Source organism: Staurois parvus, unplaced genomic scaffold, assembly GCF_062004578.1.
Source record: "Staurois parvus isolate SC_StPar_1 unplaced genomic scaffold, SC_StPar_1.0 ptg001289l, whole genome shotgun sequence".
NCBI lineage: Eukaryota > Metazoa > Chordata > Amphibia > Anura > Ranidae > Staurois > Staurois parvus.
This window is the reverse complement of record NW_028319085.1, coordinates 84,428-100,000: the sequence shown is the minus strand read 5'-3', so window position 1 is coordinate 100,000 and position 15,573 is coordinate 84,428. Positions and strand designations below refer to the sequence as shown.

The window sequence follows — 15,573 nt, the reverse complement described above, 5'->3', positions numbered from 1 at the left end:
CGTTTGGTGATGAGGGCTACATATGCCTACAAAATAAAGTTCCTTTTGATATTAAACATCGTGTGATCTCGACTTCTCCACTTCCCACAACACGCTGTGATAGGAACGCCTTGGCAAGGTTTTTTTTTAAATAAAACTAAATTTATTAAACAAAATTTTTTGGCTTTTTTTTTATCTTTTTCTGGTTTTCTGGGTGGTCATGTGATCTGCTGGGTCATTTCACTCTTTGGTCTTCTCCCTGCGATCTGGGATCCTGATTGATGCAGATAGTGGTGCTGAGGTGATGACACCAGTGCCAATCTTTGTGTCAACACGCTGTCAGTGCAGGGCGCTGTCCTCAGGGGGCGGGACCTTGACACCCTGCACTCAGCCTTTCCTCCATCTTCCAGGTTGAGTGATGTTGGTTGACATTCAACGTGGAACACCGAGGACATCTCATGGGGAAAGGAAAAAGAGGTTCTGTAGAGTAAATTGAATTAGTTTTGCAGCCTGATCTGCTGATGTTTTTGTTTTTTGTTGTTTTTTGTTTTTTTAACTTCCATGGGGAAACTTAAAAAATTAACCTGGAGCTGGTCTTTAATTAAAGATGTGGGAACCGGAGATGTTATCCATTGTTTTTCTTGTCTCCCTCCTGGATTGCAGGTGGAGTGTCACCCATACCTGGCTCAGAACGAGCTCATCGCTCACTGTCGGGCCAAAGGAATGGTCATTACAGGCTACAGCCCTCTGGGATCTCCGGACCGCAGCTGGAGAAAAGCAGAAGAACCGGTCCTGCTGGAGGAACCCTCTATCCTGGAGATAGCTAAGAAATACGGCAGATCCGAAGCCCAGATTCTTCTCAGGTACTTGTAGAACCTCAATGGCCTGACTTGTAGATGCATTCTGGTGAAGATGTATGTACTCATAGTTAGTCTGGCTGAAAAAAAGACAAAAGTCCATCCAGTTCAACCATAGAAAAAAAAAAGTTATAATCCTACACCCACAGCTGATCCAGAGGAAGGCAAAAAAACCCAGCAAAGCACGATCCAATGTGCTCCTGCAGGGGAAACGTTTCTTCCTGATCCCCCGAGAGGCAATCGGATATTCCCTGGATCAACTTTCCCTATAAATGTTATATCCAGTTATATTCTGTGTATCCAAGAAAGAATCCAGGACTTTCCTACAGCAATCCACTGAGCTGGCCACAACCAACTCTGGAGGGAGTCTATTCCACATTCTCACAGCTCAACACTTTTCATTGATGGCTTCTGTCATAGTCCAGTGCAGAGAACAGCGGAGGACGAATGCTTCCAGCAACCAATCAGAAACCTGAAATTCAACAGCTAGGGGAGGGGCAGATGACTAAATTGCATTACTGGTTGTCGGGGTTGTTGGACTTTTAGATAATGCCCAACTGTGCACCCCCCCCCCCGAGGTAATATCGATGGAAAACAGAAAGTAGTAAAAGCTTTGAGTGCATTTCTAGTTAGAAGTCTGATCAGTGATTATAGAAATGTTGAGAAGAACACAATGATGCAACCCGGGGCGGACTGACAACACATGGGGCCCCCGGGCAATAGGGGATCATGGGGCCCCTGTGTCCTTGCCCAAACTCAAAAAGGCTTATGAAAAAAGGTACCAGGGGCATCTCATGGGGCCCCCTACTGACCCCGGGCCCTCGGGCAGTGCCTGAGTTTCCAAATGGTCAGTCCGCCCCTGGATGCAACGCGCTGTGAACTGAAGCCATCGGATATAGACTGTGCAGTGCTGCGCAAACTGTTGGCACTAAGTAAAGAAATGTGATCTATATTAGTGCCAGGACAAGGCCATCCAATGCCCAAGACAAAGATGTCAAACTGTGACATGAAACTGAGACTGGGATGGATGGAGACATGGATGGACGGATGGAGACATGGATGGACGGATGGAGACATGGGTGGACGGATGGAGACATGGGTGGACGGATGGAGACATGGGTGGACGGATGGAGACCTGGGTGGACGGATGGAGACCTGGGTGGACGGATGGAGACCTGGGTGGACGGATGGAGACCTGGGTGGACGGATGGAGACCTGGGTGGACGGATGGAGACCTGGGTGGACGGATGGAGACCTGGGTGGACGGATGGAGACCTGGGTGGACGGATGGAGACCTGGATGTATGGAGATATTCATGGATGGATGGAGGGATGGGGACATGGATGGATGGGCGGATGCGTGGATGGATGGACGGAGACGTGGATGGATGGACGGAGACGTGGATGGATGGACGGAGACGTGGATGGATGGACGGAGACGTGGATGGATGGAGACGATGGATGGATGGGGACGATGGATGGATGGACGGAGACATGGATGTATGGAGATATTCATGGATGGATGGAGACATGGAGAGATGGGGACATGGATGGAGGGATGGGGACTTGGATGGATGGAGATATTCCTGGATGGAAGGACGGAGACATGGATGGAAGGAGATATTCATGGATGGACAGACACATGGATGGACGGAGACATGGATGGATGGGGACGATGGATGGATGGAAATATTCATGGATTGATGGACACATGGATAGGAGATATTCATGGATAGATGGCGATATTCATGGATGGAGGGATGTGGACATGGAAGGAGGGAGACATGGATGGATGGACGAAGACATGGATGGAGGGATGAGGACATGGATGGATGGGTGGAGACATGGATGGATGGGGATGATGGATGGAGAAATTCATGGATGGATGGATTCACGGACAAATGGATGGAAGGAGATATTAATGGATGGCTATTCATGGATGGATAGAGATATTCATGGATGGAGGAATGGAGACAAGGATGGTTGGGGACATGGATGGAGGGATGGAGACATGGATGGAAGGATGGGGACATAGATGGGGACATGGATGGAGGGATGGGGACATGGATGGAGGGATGGGGACATGGATGGAGGGATGGGGACATGGATGGAGGGATGGAGACATGGATGGATGGGGACATGGATGGAGGGATGTAGACATGGATGGATAGATGGGGACATGGATGGAGGGATGGAGACATGGAGGGATGGGGACACAGATGGAGGGATGGAGACATGGAGGGATGGGGACACAGATGGAGAGATGGAGACATGGAGGGATGGGGACACGGATGGAGGGATGGAGACATGGATGGATGGAGACATGGATGGATGGAGACACAGATTGAGGGATGGAGACATGGATGGATGGATGGATGGAGACACAGATTGAGGGATGGAGACATGGATGGATGGAGACATGGATGGATGTAGACACAGATTGAGGGATGGAGACATGGATGGATGGAGACATGGATGGAGGGATGTAGACATGGATGGAGAGATGTAGACATGGATGGATGGAGACACAGATTGAGGGATGTAGACATGGATGGATGGATTGATGATGGATTGATTGATGGATTGATGGATGGATGAGTTTTCTTTAAATATTACAAATGAATGAAATGTCGTTGATTTGTGGCGATCGGATGCCTCGTAGTTCTACTTTTATTGTGTGAAATCAAAACCAGGAAAACTCCGAAATACAAAACCACAATAAATATCACCGATAACCGATCGACATGAGAACGTGCGAATATAGTGAATATCTCTGGGATTTCCATTTCCCTCTTCTGCGCTTTGTATTTGTGTTGTTCGTTCTCATGTCGATCGGTTATCGGTGATATTTATTGTGGTTTTGTATTTCAGAGTTTTTCTGCTTTTGATTTCACACAATGAAGTATTATCTTGGCGTGATTCCAGAGGGATGTGCAGAGATCCCGCGTGGCGCTCGCAGAGACTTTCATTGATAATGGCTCCCAAGATACGGCGAGCTGACACTCGTTTTTACGCACATCAAAATGCGCAGCAAACGTGTGACTCTCGACGCCCCGGACAAGTAGATGACGCTACTTTGACGCAGCGAGGGCGGCCTGTTGGAATGAATGAGCTGCCCTGTGCATGTTCCGTGTTCCTGAGACGTTCCGTGTGAACGCGGCCCCGGCGATCGTTCCGTCACATTAGGTGTCTCGTGTTCACTTTACTAGGAGAAATACTGCTACAGGGCGGCACGGGTGCGCAAAATCACGTACAGTTGTGTTCATAATATTAGCAGTGTGATGAAAAAAGTGAATAAAGCTGCAAATCCTTCTAATCCTTTTATTTCCATCCACACAAATGCATTGGGAACACGACACATTCTATTCCAAATCACAACATGAAGAAAAATACATCAAATTTGTGTTGTTCCTCTAAAAAAATGGAAGAAAAGTGAATATTAGACGGTTCAAAAAAATGGCCGTGTTTGTATTCTTCTTTCCAAACTCCAACATTCACTATATAAACTGAGAAACGTTTGAAGATTTTGCTTTCCTTTGAATGACTTCATGAATATTTGGTTGCAGTCGCACTGTTTCTGAGAACTGCTGTACATCTGTGTTGCATGGAGTCCCCCAACTTCTGGCCCCTGTGATCAGGTATTCCAGCCCAGGATGATTGGACCACATTCCACAGTTCTTCTCTATTTCTTGGTTTGGCCTCAGAAACGGCATTTTTGATGTCACCCCACAAGTTTTCTATTGGATGAAGATGCAGGGATTGGGCTGGCCACTCCATAACGTCCATCTTGTTGGTCTGGAACCAAGATGTTGCACGTTTACTGGTGTGTTTGGGGTCGTTGTCTTGTTGGAACACCCATTTCAAGGGCATTTCCTCTTCAGCATAAGGCAGCATGACCTCTTCAAGTATTCTGATGGATTCAAACTGATCCATGATCCCTGGTATGCGATAAATAGGCCCAACACCGTAGTATGAGAAACATCCCCATATCATGATGCTTGCACCACCATGCTTCACGGTCTTCACAGTGTACTGTGGCCTGAATTCAGTGTTTGGGGGTCGTCTGACATACTGTCTCCGCCCACTAGACCCAAAAAGAACAATCTTACTGTCATCAGTCCACAAAATGTTGTGTCATTTCTCTTTAGGCCAGTCAATGTGCTCTTTGGCAGATTGTAACCTCTTCAGCACACGTCTTTTTCCCAACAGTGGGACTTTGCGGGGACTTCTTGCAGATAGCTTGGCTTCACATCGGGGTCTTCTAATTGTAACAGTCCTCACAGGGAACGTCACACCTTCTTTCATCTTCCTGGAGCTGATTGTTGGCTGAGTCCTCACAGGGAACGTCACACCTTCTTTCATCTTCCTGGAGCTGATTGTTGGCTGAGTCCGCCCCATGTTGGCTATTCTTCTATCCATTCCAATGATAGTTTTTCACTTTCTTCCGCGTCTTTCAGGTTTTGGTTGCCATTTTAAAGCATTTGCCATCATTTTAGCTGAGCAGCCGATCATTTTCTGCACTTCTTTATATGTTTTCCCCTCCAATCAACTTTTTAATCAAGGTGCGCTGTTCTTCTGAACAATGTCTGGAACGACCCATTTTCCTCAGAATTTCAGAGAGAAATGCACTGTAACCAGCATGTCCAACATTTGCTGCCTTCCTTCCTTAAATAAGGGCAATAATTGCCACCTGTTTATCAAAGAATGAATGACGTCACTAATAGAACTCCACACGGCTATTATATTGAACACGCCCCTTTCAATGAGTGATTCAATGACACAGAATCAGCAGCATGCATGTCATGACTGTCAGGTCTGTTGGATTTCTATGACTCTACTACACCTGCTAGGAAATTATCTGCCATGTAGAAATATCATTTCTACCAAAAACAGCGATTGATCCGGTTAGTGATGTCTGACGGCTAGTATTTTCAACACAACTGTATATACAGTACACATGATTTTGCATTTCCGGGTAGGGGGCGCCACCATTTGCAGCCGCAGCTGTGAATCACCGGGTGGCACAGGTGCGCAAAATCACGTATCACGCGTGTGTATAATATATGTATATGTGTGTGTGTGTGATTTTGCATTTCTGGGTAGGGGGCGCATGCCCCCATTCACTGCTGCGGCTGTCAATCACCGGGTCCCAGCTGATGATTACTTGCCAGCGCCCGGTGATTGCCGATGATCTCTGACGGGGGGGGGGGAACAAAACAGATATCTCCCCTGTTGTCAGCTCCTGCACACTGCTTTGTATGGCTCTGCATAGCAGCGTGCGTACAGTAAAACACACACAGTTAACCCTTTGATCACTCCTCATGTTAACCCCTTCCAGCCCAGTGCCATTAGTACAATGTCAGTGCTTTTTATTAGCACTGATCACTGTATTGGTGTCACTGTGGATGTCAGTGACACCAAATCGGTCCCGTCCCCCCCCCCCCCCAGTGTCAGAATGCCCGCCGCAGTCGTGCTATAATTCGCTGATTGCCGCCATTACTAGTAAAAATGAAAAAAAAACAATAATCCCAATATCTATCCCGCCATTTGTAGACGCTATCACTTTCACGTCAACCAATTAATTTCCACGTATCGGGATTTTTTTTCAGCGAAGACACGGAGCGGGAGACATTTTTGCCGAAATTTATGACAAAATTAGATTTTTTGTTTTTTAAATTTTACTGGATGTGTTTTATAGCAAAAAGTCAAAAATATATTTTTTTCTCCAAATTGTCGTTTTTCATTTTTTTTATAGTGCAAAAAATAAAAACCGCAGAGGCGATCAAATACCACCGAAAGAAAGCTCTATTTGTTGGGAAAAAAGGACGTAACTTAATTTGGGCGTGGCGTTGCATGACTGCGCAATTGTCAGAATCCTCTGGAGGGGTTAAATGCATAAAATGGATATTTTGTTTCCACGTAGATCGATGTCATTGGTCGATCGGTATCCACTAAACATTTGGTATCTTTCCAGGTGGCAGGTGCAGCGCAGAGTGGTCACTATTCCAAAAAGTGTCACCCCGTCCCGAATCCTCCAGAACCTGCAGGTAACCCGGCTGGATGGGCCGCCTACTGCACCCGAGACGGGTCACTGTACACAGTGCTGTGCATCCTTCCTAATACAGAGGATCTAAACCCGAGAAGAAAGATGTCCTCTCCGCTCACCCGTCCAGGGCCAACAATTGGGGGGTAGAGGCGGCCCCTTCTGTACCAGGCCCGGGCCCCATCAGTTCAGCAGGGAGCCCAGGAGCAGAGGGGGAGTCTTTAAATACCTTTGGGCCCATGCACAGTAATCCCATGGGCTGTGGCTTCCATCGATTCAATAAAAGCTCCCTGGGCCCCAACAGTTCAGTAGCAGGGGCCAGGAACAGGGAGGGGACTACTTCAGCAGCAGGCGGAGTAATCCTTTGTTCTGCGTCTTCCACCAATTAAATTAAAGTTGCAGCCTCTTCCTGGGGGCCAGAACCTTCATCTCAGGAGGCTGCATGGGGCCCCACGATTTCTAATGGCAGCCCTGCACCTGCCCTTAGATATGGTGGCTGCATTAGTTTTCTTCATTCAGACTTCTTTTCCTATATTTTCACCTAATGGTCCTGCCAATAACACACTTCCTGCCTTAGGGTGACAACGCTCAGTCACTGCACTGCATTTATAGAGAAGCATTGTTGTCACCTTAGGGAAGGACTACAGAACAGCTCATCTCCTATCTCTCTATTCCCTTCTCTTCTGCTCTCCTCTCTCCTTTCTCCTCACTCCTCTCTCTCCTCACTCCTCCTCTCTCCTCACTCCTCCTCTCTCCTCCTCCTCCCTCCTCTCCTCCTCTCTCCTTCCTCCTCTCTCCTCTCTCCTTTCCTCCTCTCTCCTCTCTCCTTTCCTCCTCTCACCTTTCCTCCTCTCACCTTCCCTCTCCTCCTCTCACCTTCCCTCTCCTCCTCTCACCTTCCCTCTCCTCCTCTCACCTTCCCTCTCCTTCTCTCACCTTCCTCTCTCCTTCTCTCACCTATGTCTTCCCTCCTCTCTCCTCTTCTCCTCTATCTTTCAATCTCCTTCTCTCCTCTTCTTCTCTTCGCTCCTCTCTCCTTCTCCTCTTCTCTTCTCTCTTTCTCTTCTCTTCTCTCTTTCTCCTCTCTTCTCTCTTTCTCCTCTCTTCTCTCTTTCTCCTCTCTTCTCTCTTTCTCCTCTCTTCTCTCTTTCTCCTCTCTTCTCTCTTTCTCCTCTCTCCTCTCTTTCTCCTCTCTTCTCTCTTTCTCCTCTCTTCTCTCTTTCTCCTCTCTTCTCTCCTTCTCCTCTCTCTTCTCTCCTTCTCCTCTCTCTTCTCTCCTTCTCCTCTGTCCTTCTCTCCTCCTCCTCTCTGTCCTTTTCTCCTCCTCCTCTCTGTCCTTCTCTCCTCCTCCTCTCTGTCCTTCTCTCCTCCTCCTCTCTCTTCTTCTCTCCTCCTCCTCTCTCTTCTTCTCTCCTCCTCCTCTCTCTTCTTCTCTCCTTCTCATCTCTCTTCTTCTCTCCGTCCCCGTCTCCTCTTTTCTCCTTCTTCTCCTCTTTTCTCCTTCTTCTCCTCTTTTCTCCTTCTTCTCCTCTTTTCTCCTTCTTCTCCTCTTTTCTCCTTCTTCTCCTCTTTTCTCCTTCTTCTCCTCTTTTCTCCTTCTTCTCCTCTTTTCTCCTTCTTCTCCTCTTTTCTCCTTCTTCTCCTCTTTTCTCCTTCTTCTCCTCTCTCTCCTCCCTCTTCTTTTTCTCTCTCCTTCTTCTCCTTCTCCTCTCTCTTCTTCTCTCCTCCGTCTCCTCTTTTCTTCGTCTCCTCTTTTTCTCCTATCTCTTCCCTCCTTTATCCTCTCCTTCTCCTCTCTCTTCTTCTCTCCTTCTCCTCCTCTCTCTTCTTCTCTCCTTCTCCTCCTCTCTCTTCTTCTCTCCTTCTCCTCCTCTCTCTTCTTCTCTCCTTCTCCTCTTTTTTCCTTCTTCTCCTCTTTTCTCCTTCTTCTCCTCTTTTCTCCTTCTTCTCCTCTTTTCTCCTTTTCCTCTCTCTCCCTCTCTCTCCCCCCTCTTCCCCCCCCCTCTCTCTCTTCTCTCTCCTCTCTCTCCTCTCTCTTCTCTCTCCTCTCCCTCTCTCTCCTCTCTCCTCTCTCTCCTCTACCTTTCTTCCCCGTCTCATCTCTCTTTTCTCTCATTTCTCTCTACCCCCTCTCTTCTCTCTTCCTCATTTATTTCTCCCCCCTCTTCTCACTCTCTCTTCCCTCTCTCCCCCCCTCTCTTCCCTCTCTCCCCCCTCTTTCCTCTTCTCTCTCTCCCCTCTCTCTCTCCTCTTCTTTCTTTCTCCTCTCTCCTTCTCCCCTTTCCTCTCCTTTCCCAATAATTCCTCCCTCCCCCCCCATTCCCTTTTCTCTTTTCCTCTCTCCATAACATCTTTTAATCCTTTCCTTTCTTGCAGGTTATACTGGTGACAGGACTGCTGCATCAGGTTTCCTATTTCTGGTGGCTCCTTTCTCTTGCAGCACACAGCCTTATAGAGTAGGATGGGAAGGCACTCCCCTGCTCCTCCCCCTTTTTTCCCCAATCCTGTATAATGGTCAACCTACCCCCCTTCCCAATCATATACTGTAAAATTTTGAACCTAATCCCTCCCTCCCCCCAATCAAGGTTGAGCCTCCCCCCCCCCCCCCCCCACCCCCGACTTCTCAAATCATGTGTGATGGTGAACCTAACCCTCTTCCAATCATGTATAATGGTCAAACGACCCCTTCGTTCTCATCTTGTATAATGGCTAACCCCCTCCCAATCGTGTATATTGGTAACCCCCCCAAATCATGTATAATGGTTGAACCCCCCAAATCATCTATAATGGCGAACCTAACCCCCCCAATCATGTATGATGGTTGAACCCTACCCCCCCCTTCCAATCATGTATAGTGGTGAACATCCCCCCCAACTTTCCAAATCATATATAATGGTGGATTTAACACCCCTCCAATCATGTATAATGGTTGGCCCCCCCTCCATTGTGTATAATGGTTGGGCCCCCCCTCCATTGTGTATAATGATTGTGCCCCCCCCCCAATCATGTATAATGGTTGAGCCCTACCCCCACTCCCCTTCAAATCATGTATAGTAGTTGAGCCTTCTCATTCAACCCCCCCAAATCATGTATAATGGTTGAGCCTTCCCCTTCTCCAGCCCCCCCCAATCATGTATAATGGTCAAGCCTTCCCCTTCACCAACACCCCCCCCCCCCCCAAATCATGTATAAATGTATAATGGTCAAGCCTTCCCCTTCACCAACACCCCCCCCCCCCCCCCCCCCCCCAAATCATGTATAATGGTTGAGCCTTCACTGAATTAATAGTACATTTTCCTTTCTTAGGTGTTTGACTTCTGTCTGACGGAGGGGGAGATGCAGCAAATCGGCAGCCTGAACAAAGGATGCCGGTACATCATCCCGTTAATCACGGTAAATGATCCAATTCTCCGACTACATTGTTACAGAACTTGATGAAAAGAGGCTGGGGGCCCCTCGGGGGAAGGGTCACTCCCACTATATACACTAGGGCCACGTCCTAATTATGACTAGTCAGAAGAAACAGGAACACTACAAATGGACTTTATAGGCACAAATAAATAAATAATTTGCGCTAGTAAATGTGTATAAAAAGAAATCATCAAATCATAAGTCCAGAAAAAAATATATATATGCCAATACCACAAAAAAAATAAAAAAACTTTTAAGTGCAAAAAACTTTTGTGCAAAAAAAGTGTCTAAATATGAAAATTTTTCACCAAAAAACCTTGATAATATAATGGCAGATCATCCATAAATATATCTTCAGAAACGGAAACTCTGCAACACACCGATCCTCATCGATCGAAATAACAGGATGAAAAACTTTGTAGTTAATCGAAAATCCACTTCTCCAATAGATAAAGGACCACCTTCAAACGTATCCATGGGGGGAAATGCCAAGCACTCGAGAGAAACAGACTTCATGGTGCAATATTATAAAAACCAATTCCTTTATTAGGTACTCATTGCACTTACTCAAGAGGTGTCCCAGCCGACACCAGCATCAACAGCATAACAGCAATCACATAAACGAGCCTGGCTACTCAGCACATGCGCAGTAGCTGGCAGCCAAAAACGTAATGACGTCACATCAATCAAGCTCCGCCCTACGCGTTTCGTCATCGACGTCCTCTTATTTATAGGCACAAAGACTAGATACACGAATTCGTAAAATCAATGTGACATTAAGTCACATATAGACCATAACATTAGAAAACTTGTTTAGTAATTTCCCCGCAACGAATGTCCCAAAGCCCACCTTGTACAGAAGGAGCACAACCAGTGATGAGGCATGGAAAAGACCACCAGGATGATCCCATGGTGGGGGGGGGTGAGGGACATTCTGGCGCTGGAGAGTTTGCCCGACATGTTTCAGGACAGCAGCTGCTTCCTCAGAGGCTATTTTGATATCTAAAAGAGATACTTAGACTTTGGATAACACAACAGAAAATCATACAGACATGATAAAAGCTCCTAAAGCACGTAATACACTTACATAGCATCTCATTATGCACCAGTCAGTCATGAGCCCTCCGGTCAGGGAGAGCGGGCCTCTTCTGGGTACCCAATGGGGCAAAAACCATCCAGGAGGCCAGGCGTGGGGGGCGCAAAAAAGGACAAAGCAGGCCAGCACCCAAAAGTACCTTAAAAGGCTCAATTCTGCATACGAAGTAATAGTAGGGAGCCGAAAAGAACTGAAGTATTAATACCATTTTATCTACGATGATATTTTGAGTCTAAAAAATGTGCAAAGAGTAAAAAAATGTGACAAATTACAAAAAAAACTTGCCATGCCTCTTACTATATACCCCAGACCAGGGGTAGGCAACCTGAGAGCCGCAGGACTACAAGTTCCATCATGCCTCTGCAAGTCATAGCTGTAACTGTCAGTTTTGTAATCTTTGCAATGCCTTATGGGAAATGTAGTTCCACAACAGCTAGAGAGCCGCAGGTTGCCTACCCCTGGCCCAGACTGTCTACTTTCCAAAAAGGGGTCATTTGGGTTGGATTTGTACTGTCCTGACATTTGGGTTGGATTTGCACTGTCCTGACATTTGGGTTGGATTTGTACTGTCCTGACATTTGGGGGGATTAGTACTGTCCTGACATTTGGGGGGATTTGTACTGTCCTGACATTTGGGGGGGGGGGGGGGATTAGTACTGTCCTGACATTTGGGGGCGGGGGGGGGATTTGTACTGTCCTGACATTTTGGGGGATTTGTACCGTCCTGACATTTGGGGGGGTTAGTACCGTCCTGACATTTGAGGGGGATTTGTACCGTCCTGACATTTGGGGGGATTTGTACCGTCCTGACATTTGGGGGGGTTAGTACCGTCCTGACATTTGAGGGGGATTTGTACCGTCCTGACATTTGGGGGGATTTGTACCGTCCTGACATTTGAGGGGGATTTGTACCGTCCTGACATTTGGGGGAGATTTGTACCGTCCTGACATTTGGGGGAGATTTGTACCGTCCTGACATTTGAGGGGGATTTGTACCGTCCTGACATTTGGGGGAGATTTGTACCGTCCTGACATTTGGGGGAGATTTGTACCGTCCTGACATTTGGGGGAGATTTGTACCGTCCTGACATTTGGGGGAGATTTGTACCGTCCTGACATTAGGGGGGATTTGTACCGTCCTGACATTTAGGGGAGATTTGTACTGTCCTGACATTGGGGGGGATTTGTACTGTCCAGACATCAGTGCCTGACCTGACAAATGTGCTTCTGGAAGAATGGTCCAACCTTCCCATAGACACCCTCCTAAACCTTGTGGACGGCCTTCCCAGAAGAGTTGAAGCTGTTATAGGTGCAAAGGGCGGGGCCAACTCAATATTGAACCCTACGGACTATGACTGGGGGGGTCATTAAAGGTCATGTGCGAGGAAAGGCCGGCGGCCCAATTCTTGGGGCAATATAGTGTATATCCTGTAATTTGTAACTTTAATACAGACTAAATAGTAAACACTGATTTGGGTGATTTTCACCAAAGAAATGGAGCCGAATACATTTTGGCTGAAACTCATGAAGAATTATTTATTTGAAACATTTTGTTTAGTTAGCAAAAAATAACCCCCCCCCCCGTGATGAGTAAATACCACCAAAAGAAATCTCTATTTGTTAGAAAAAAAAGATAAAATCTTCATAAGGGTCCAGTGTTGCATGACCGCGCAATTGTCATTCATAGTGTTAGAGCGCTGAAAGCTGAACATTGGCCGGGGCAGGGGGGGGGGGTGCCCGGTATTGAAGAACATAATCAGTGATGATGAAAACTGGATTTTTGGACTCACCTTAACACACTTTGGATTCATAGAGAGGCACAGCTAGGTGATAACTGAGCACCCCCAGGGTTATACTGCCACCTACAGGACGGTCCGACCTTTCTCCTGCCGGTGGCAGCATCACCCGGGATGGTTTATTATCTGTACAATTATGAGATGATATCAGAATGTCGGGACGTCCCTCTGATTGTCTGTTCTGTCTTTTCTAGGTGGATGGAAAGTCCGTTCCGAGAGACGCGTCTCACCCCATGTACCCGTTCAACGATAGCTACTGATCATAGCTGGGTGGATGGAGCCCCCCCCCATGGATGGAGCCCCCCCGGCGTGCCTTCCACACTCCCGCTGTGTTCCCAGAAGCCTTTGCTGATTCTGTATTTCACTTTGTGCCTATTACAGCTTTGTATTCTCCCCGGGTCCTCCGGACGGTGCAATAAATAGAACATCTTTGTAGACAGACTTGTGTCTTTATTGCTGTTACAGATCGAATAATATCTGAGCCCGCCCCCCCTCCCCCCCTTCGCTGCCGGGGTCAACATAAAAGGAATACCCATAGACCCCGAATGGTATTTTTATATAAGTAACTCAGGGCTCTATTTATGGAGAATTCATTGCATGGATGTCAGAAGTTGTACCAGCTGAACAGAACGTCACCGTAATTCGTGTAAGAGATGAATGCCGGGATCACCAGCCCCGTCTAGTGGCCAACATGCCGTATAGCTTTCTAAAATACCTCAATAGGAAGACAGTACCGCATGTCGGCCACTAGACGGAGCTGGTGATCCCGGCATTCATCTCACACAGAGTACTGACCGAAAACCTTTCCTTATAATGCCAGATGGAAGCCGAAATCAGGCTGCTTATGGGAGTGGCTACTCTGTATACTACGAGTGGCAGGGGGAGGTACCTAGGTGGGCTTAGGGCGACTGATAGAGGGGTACAGGCTTGGCCCCATTGGTTCCGAAATCCTACCGCCCTCACACCACCACCCCCATTCTTGACTGGCAGTTCTTTACCAAGTGCAACATGGCCAAGGATAGAGAGTGAAGAGGTGCAGCACATGACCACCATACTGCTAACCTCCATCCTCCCCTTCGGTCTTGCACAGGTGTATAGGCTCCTCCCCTTCAGTCTTGCACAGGTGTACCGGCTCCTCCCCTTCAGTCTTGCACAGGTGTACCGGCTCCTCCCCTTCAGTCTTGCACAGGTGTACCAGCTCCTCCCCTTCAGTCTTGCACAGGTGTTCCGGCTCCTCCCCCTCATTCTTGCACAGGTGTACAGGCTCCTCCCCCTCAGTCTTGCACAGGTATGCCTGCTCCTCCCCTCCAGTCTTACACAGGTGTACCGGCTCCTCTCCTTCAGTCTTGCACAGGTGTACCGGCTCCTCCCCTTCAGTCTTGCACAGGTGTACCGGCTCCTCCCCTTCAGTCTTGCACAGGTGTATCGGCTCCTCTCCTTCAGTCTTGCACAGGTGTACCGGCTCCTCCCCTTCAGTCTTGCACAGGTGTACCGGCTCCTCCCCTCCAGTCTTGCACAGGTGTACCAGCTCCTCCCCCTCATTCTTGCACAGGTGTACCGGCTCCTCCCCCTCAGTCTTTACTTCCTGGAATCCATCTACCTGAATCAGAAAGTAACTGAAGAAATCTATTTTTTAAAAAAGTATAATATGTGATATACCTTCCTATTTACTAATGCTATCAACATAAAAATAGTCCATGTAGATGGGAGAGTGAATTTCTACTTTAATCTCTCGCCACCCATGTAACACCTACACTGTATTGCCCCAAGTATTGGGCGGCCCCCCTTCCCACACACATGACCTTTAATGGCCTCCCAGTTTTAGTCCATAGGGTTCAATATTGAGTTGGCCCCGCCCTTCCCACACACATGACCTTTAATGGCCTCCCAGTTTTAGTCCGTAGGGTTCAATATTGAGTTGGCCCCGCCCTTCCCACACACATGACCTTTAATGGCCTCCCAGTTTTAGTCTGTAGGGTTCAATATTGAGTTGGCCCCGCCCTTTGCACCTATAACAGCTTCAACTCTTCTGGGAAGGCCCCCCACAAGGTTGAGGAGGGTGTCTATGGGAAGGTTGGACCATTCTTCCAGAAGCACATTTGTCAGGTCAGGCACTGATGTCGGGGGAGGAGGCCTGGCTCGCAGTCTCCGCTCTAATTCATCCCAAAGGTGTTCTATGGGGTTGAGGTCAGGACTCTGTGCAGGACAGTCAAGTTCCTCCACCCCAAACTGGCTCCTCCATGTCTTTATGGACCTTGCTTTGTGCATTGGTGCGCAATCGGATTGCCAGACAGAGAAGCGTGATTGGTCACTCCAGAGAACACGTCTCCTCTGCTCTAGAGTCCAGTGGCGGCGTGCTTTACACCACGGCATCCGACACTTTGCATTGCAC

The 15,573-nt window shown here is 47.8% G+C and overlaps 1 protein-coding gene across 1 annotated transcript in view; it reads left to right on the top strand.

The window, feature by feature from the left end:
- Positions 1-13,620, top strand: part of AKR1A1 (aldo-keto reductase family 1 member A1) — a 33,151-nt gene extending 19,531 nt beyond the window's left edge. Inside the window, exons 5-8 of the mRNA XM_089660937.1 lie at positions 643-842; positions 6,810-6,882; positions 10,185-10,271; positions 13,376-13,620. Coding sequence (XP_089517063.1) covers positions 643-842; positions 6,810-6,882; positions 10,185-10,271; positions 13,376-13,441 — 426 coding nt within the window. The 3' untranslated portion in view covers positions 13,442-13,620. The remainder of the gene's footprint in view (positions 1-642; positions 843-6,809; positions 6,883-10,184; positions 10,272-13,375) is intronic.
- The last annotated feature ends 1,953 nt before the right edge of the window (positions 13,621-15,573 follow it).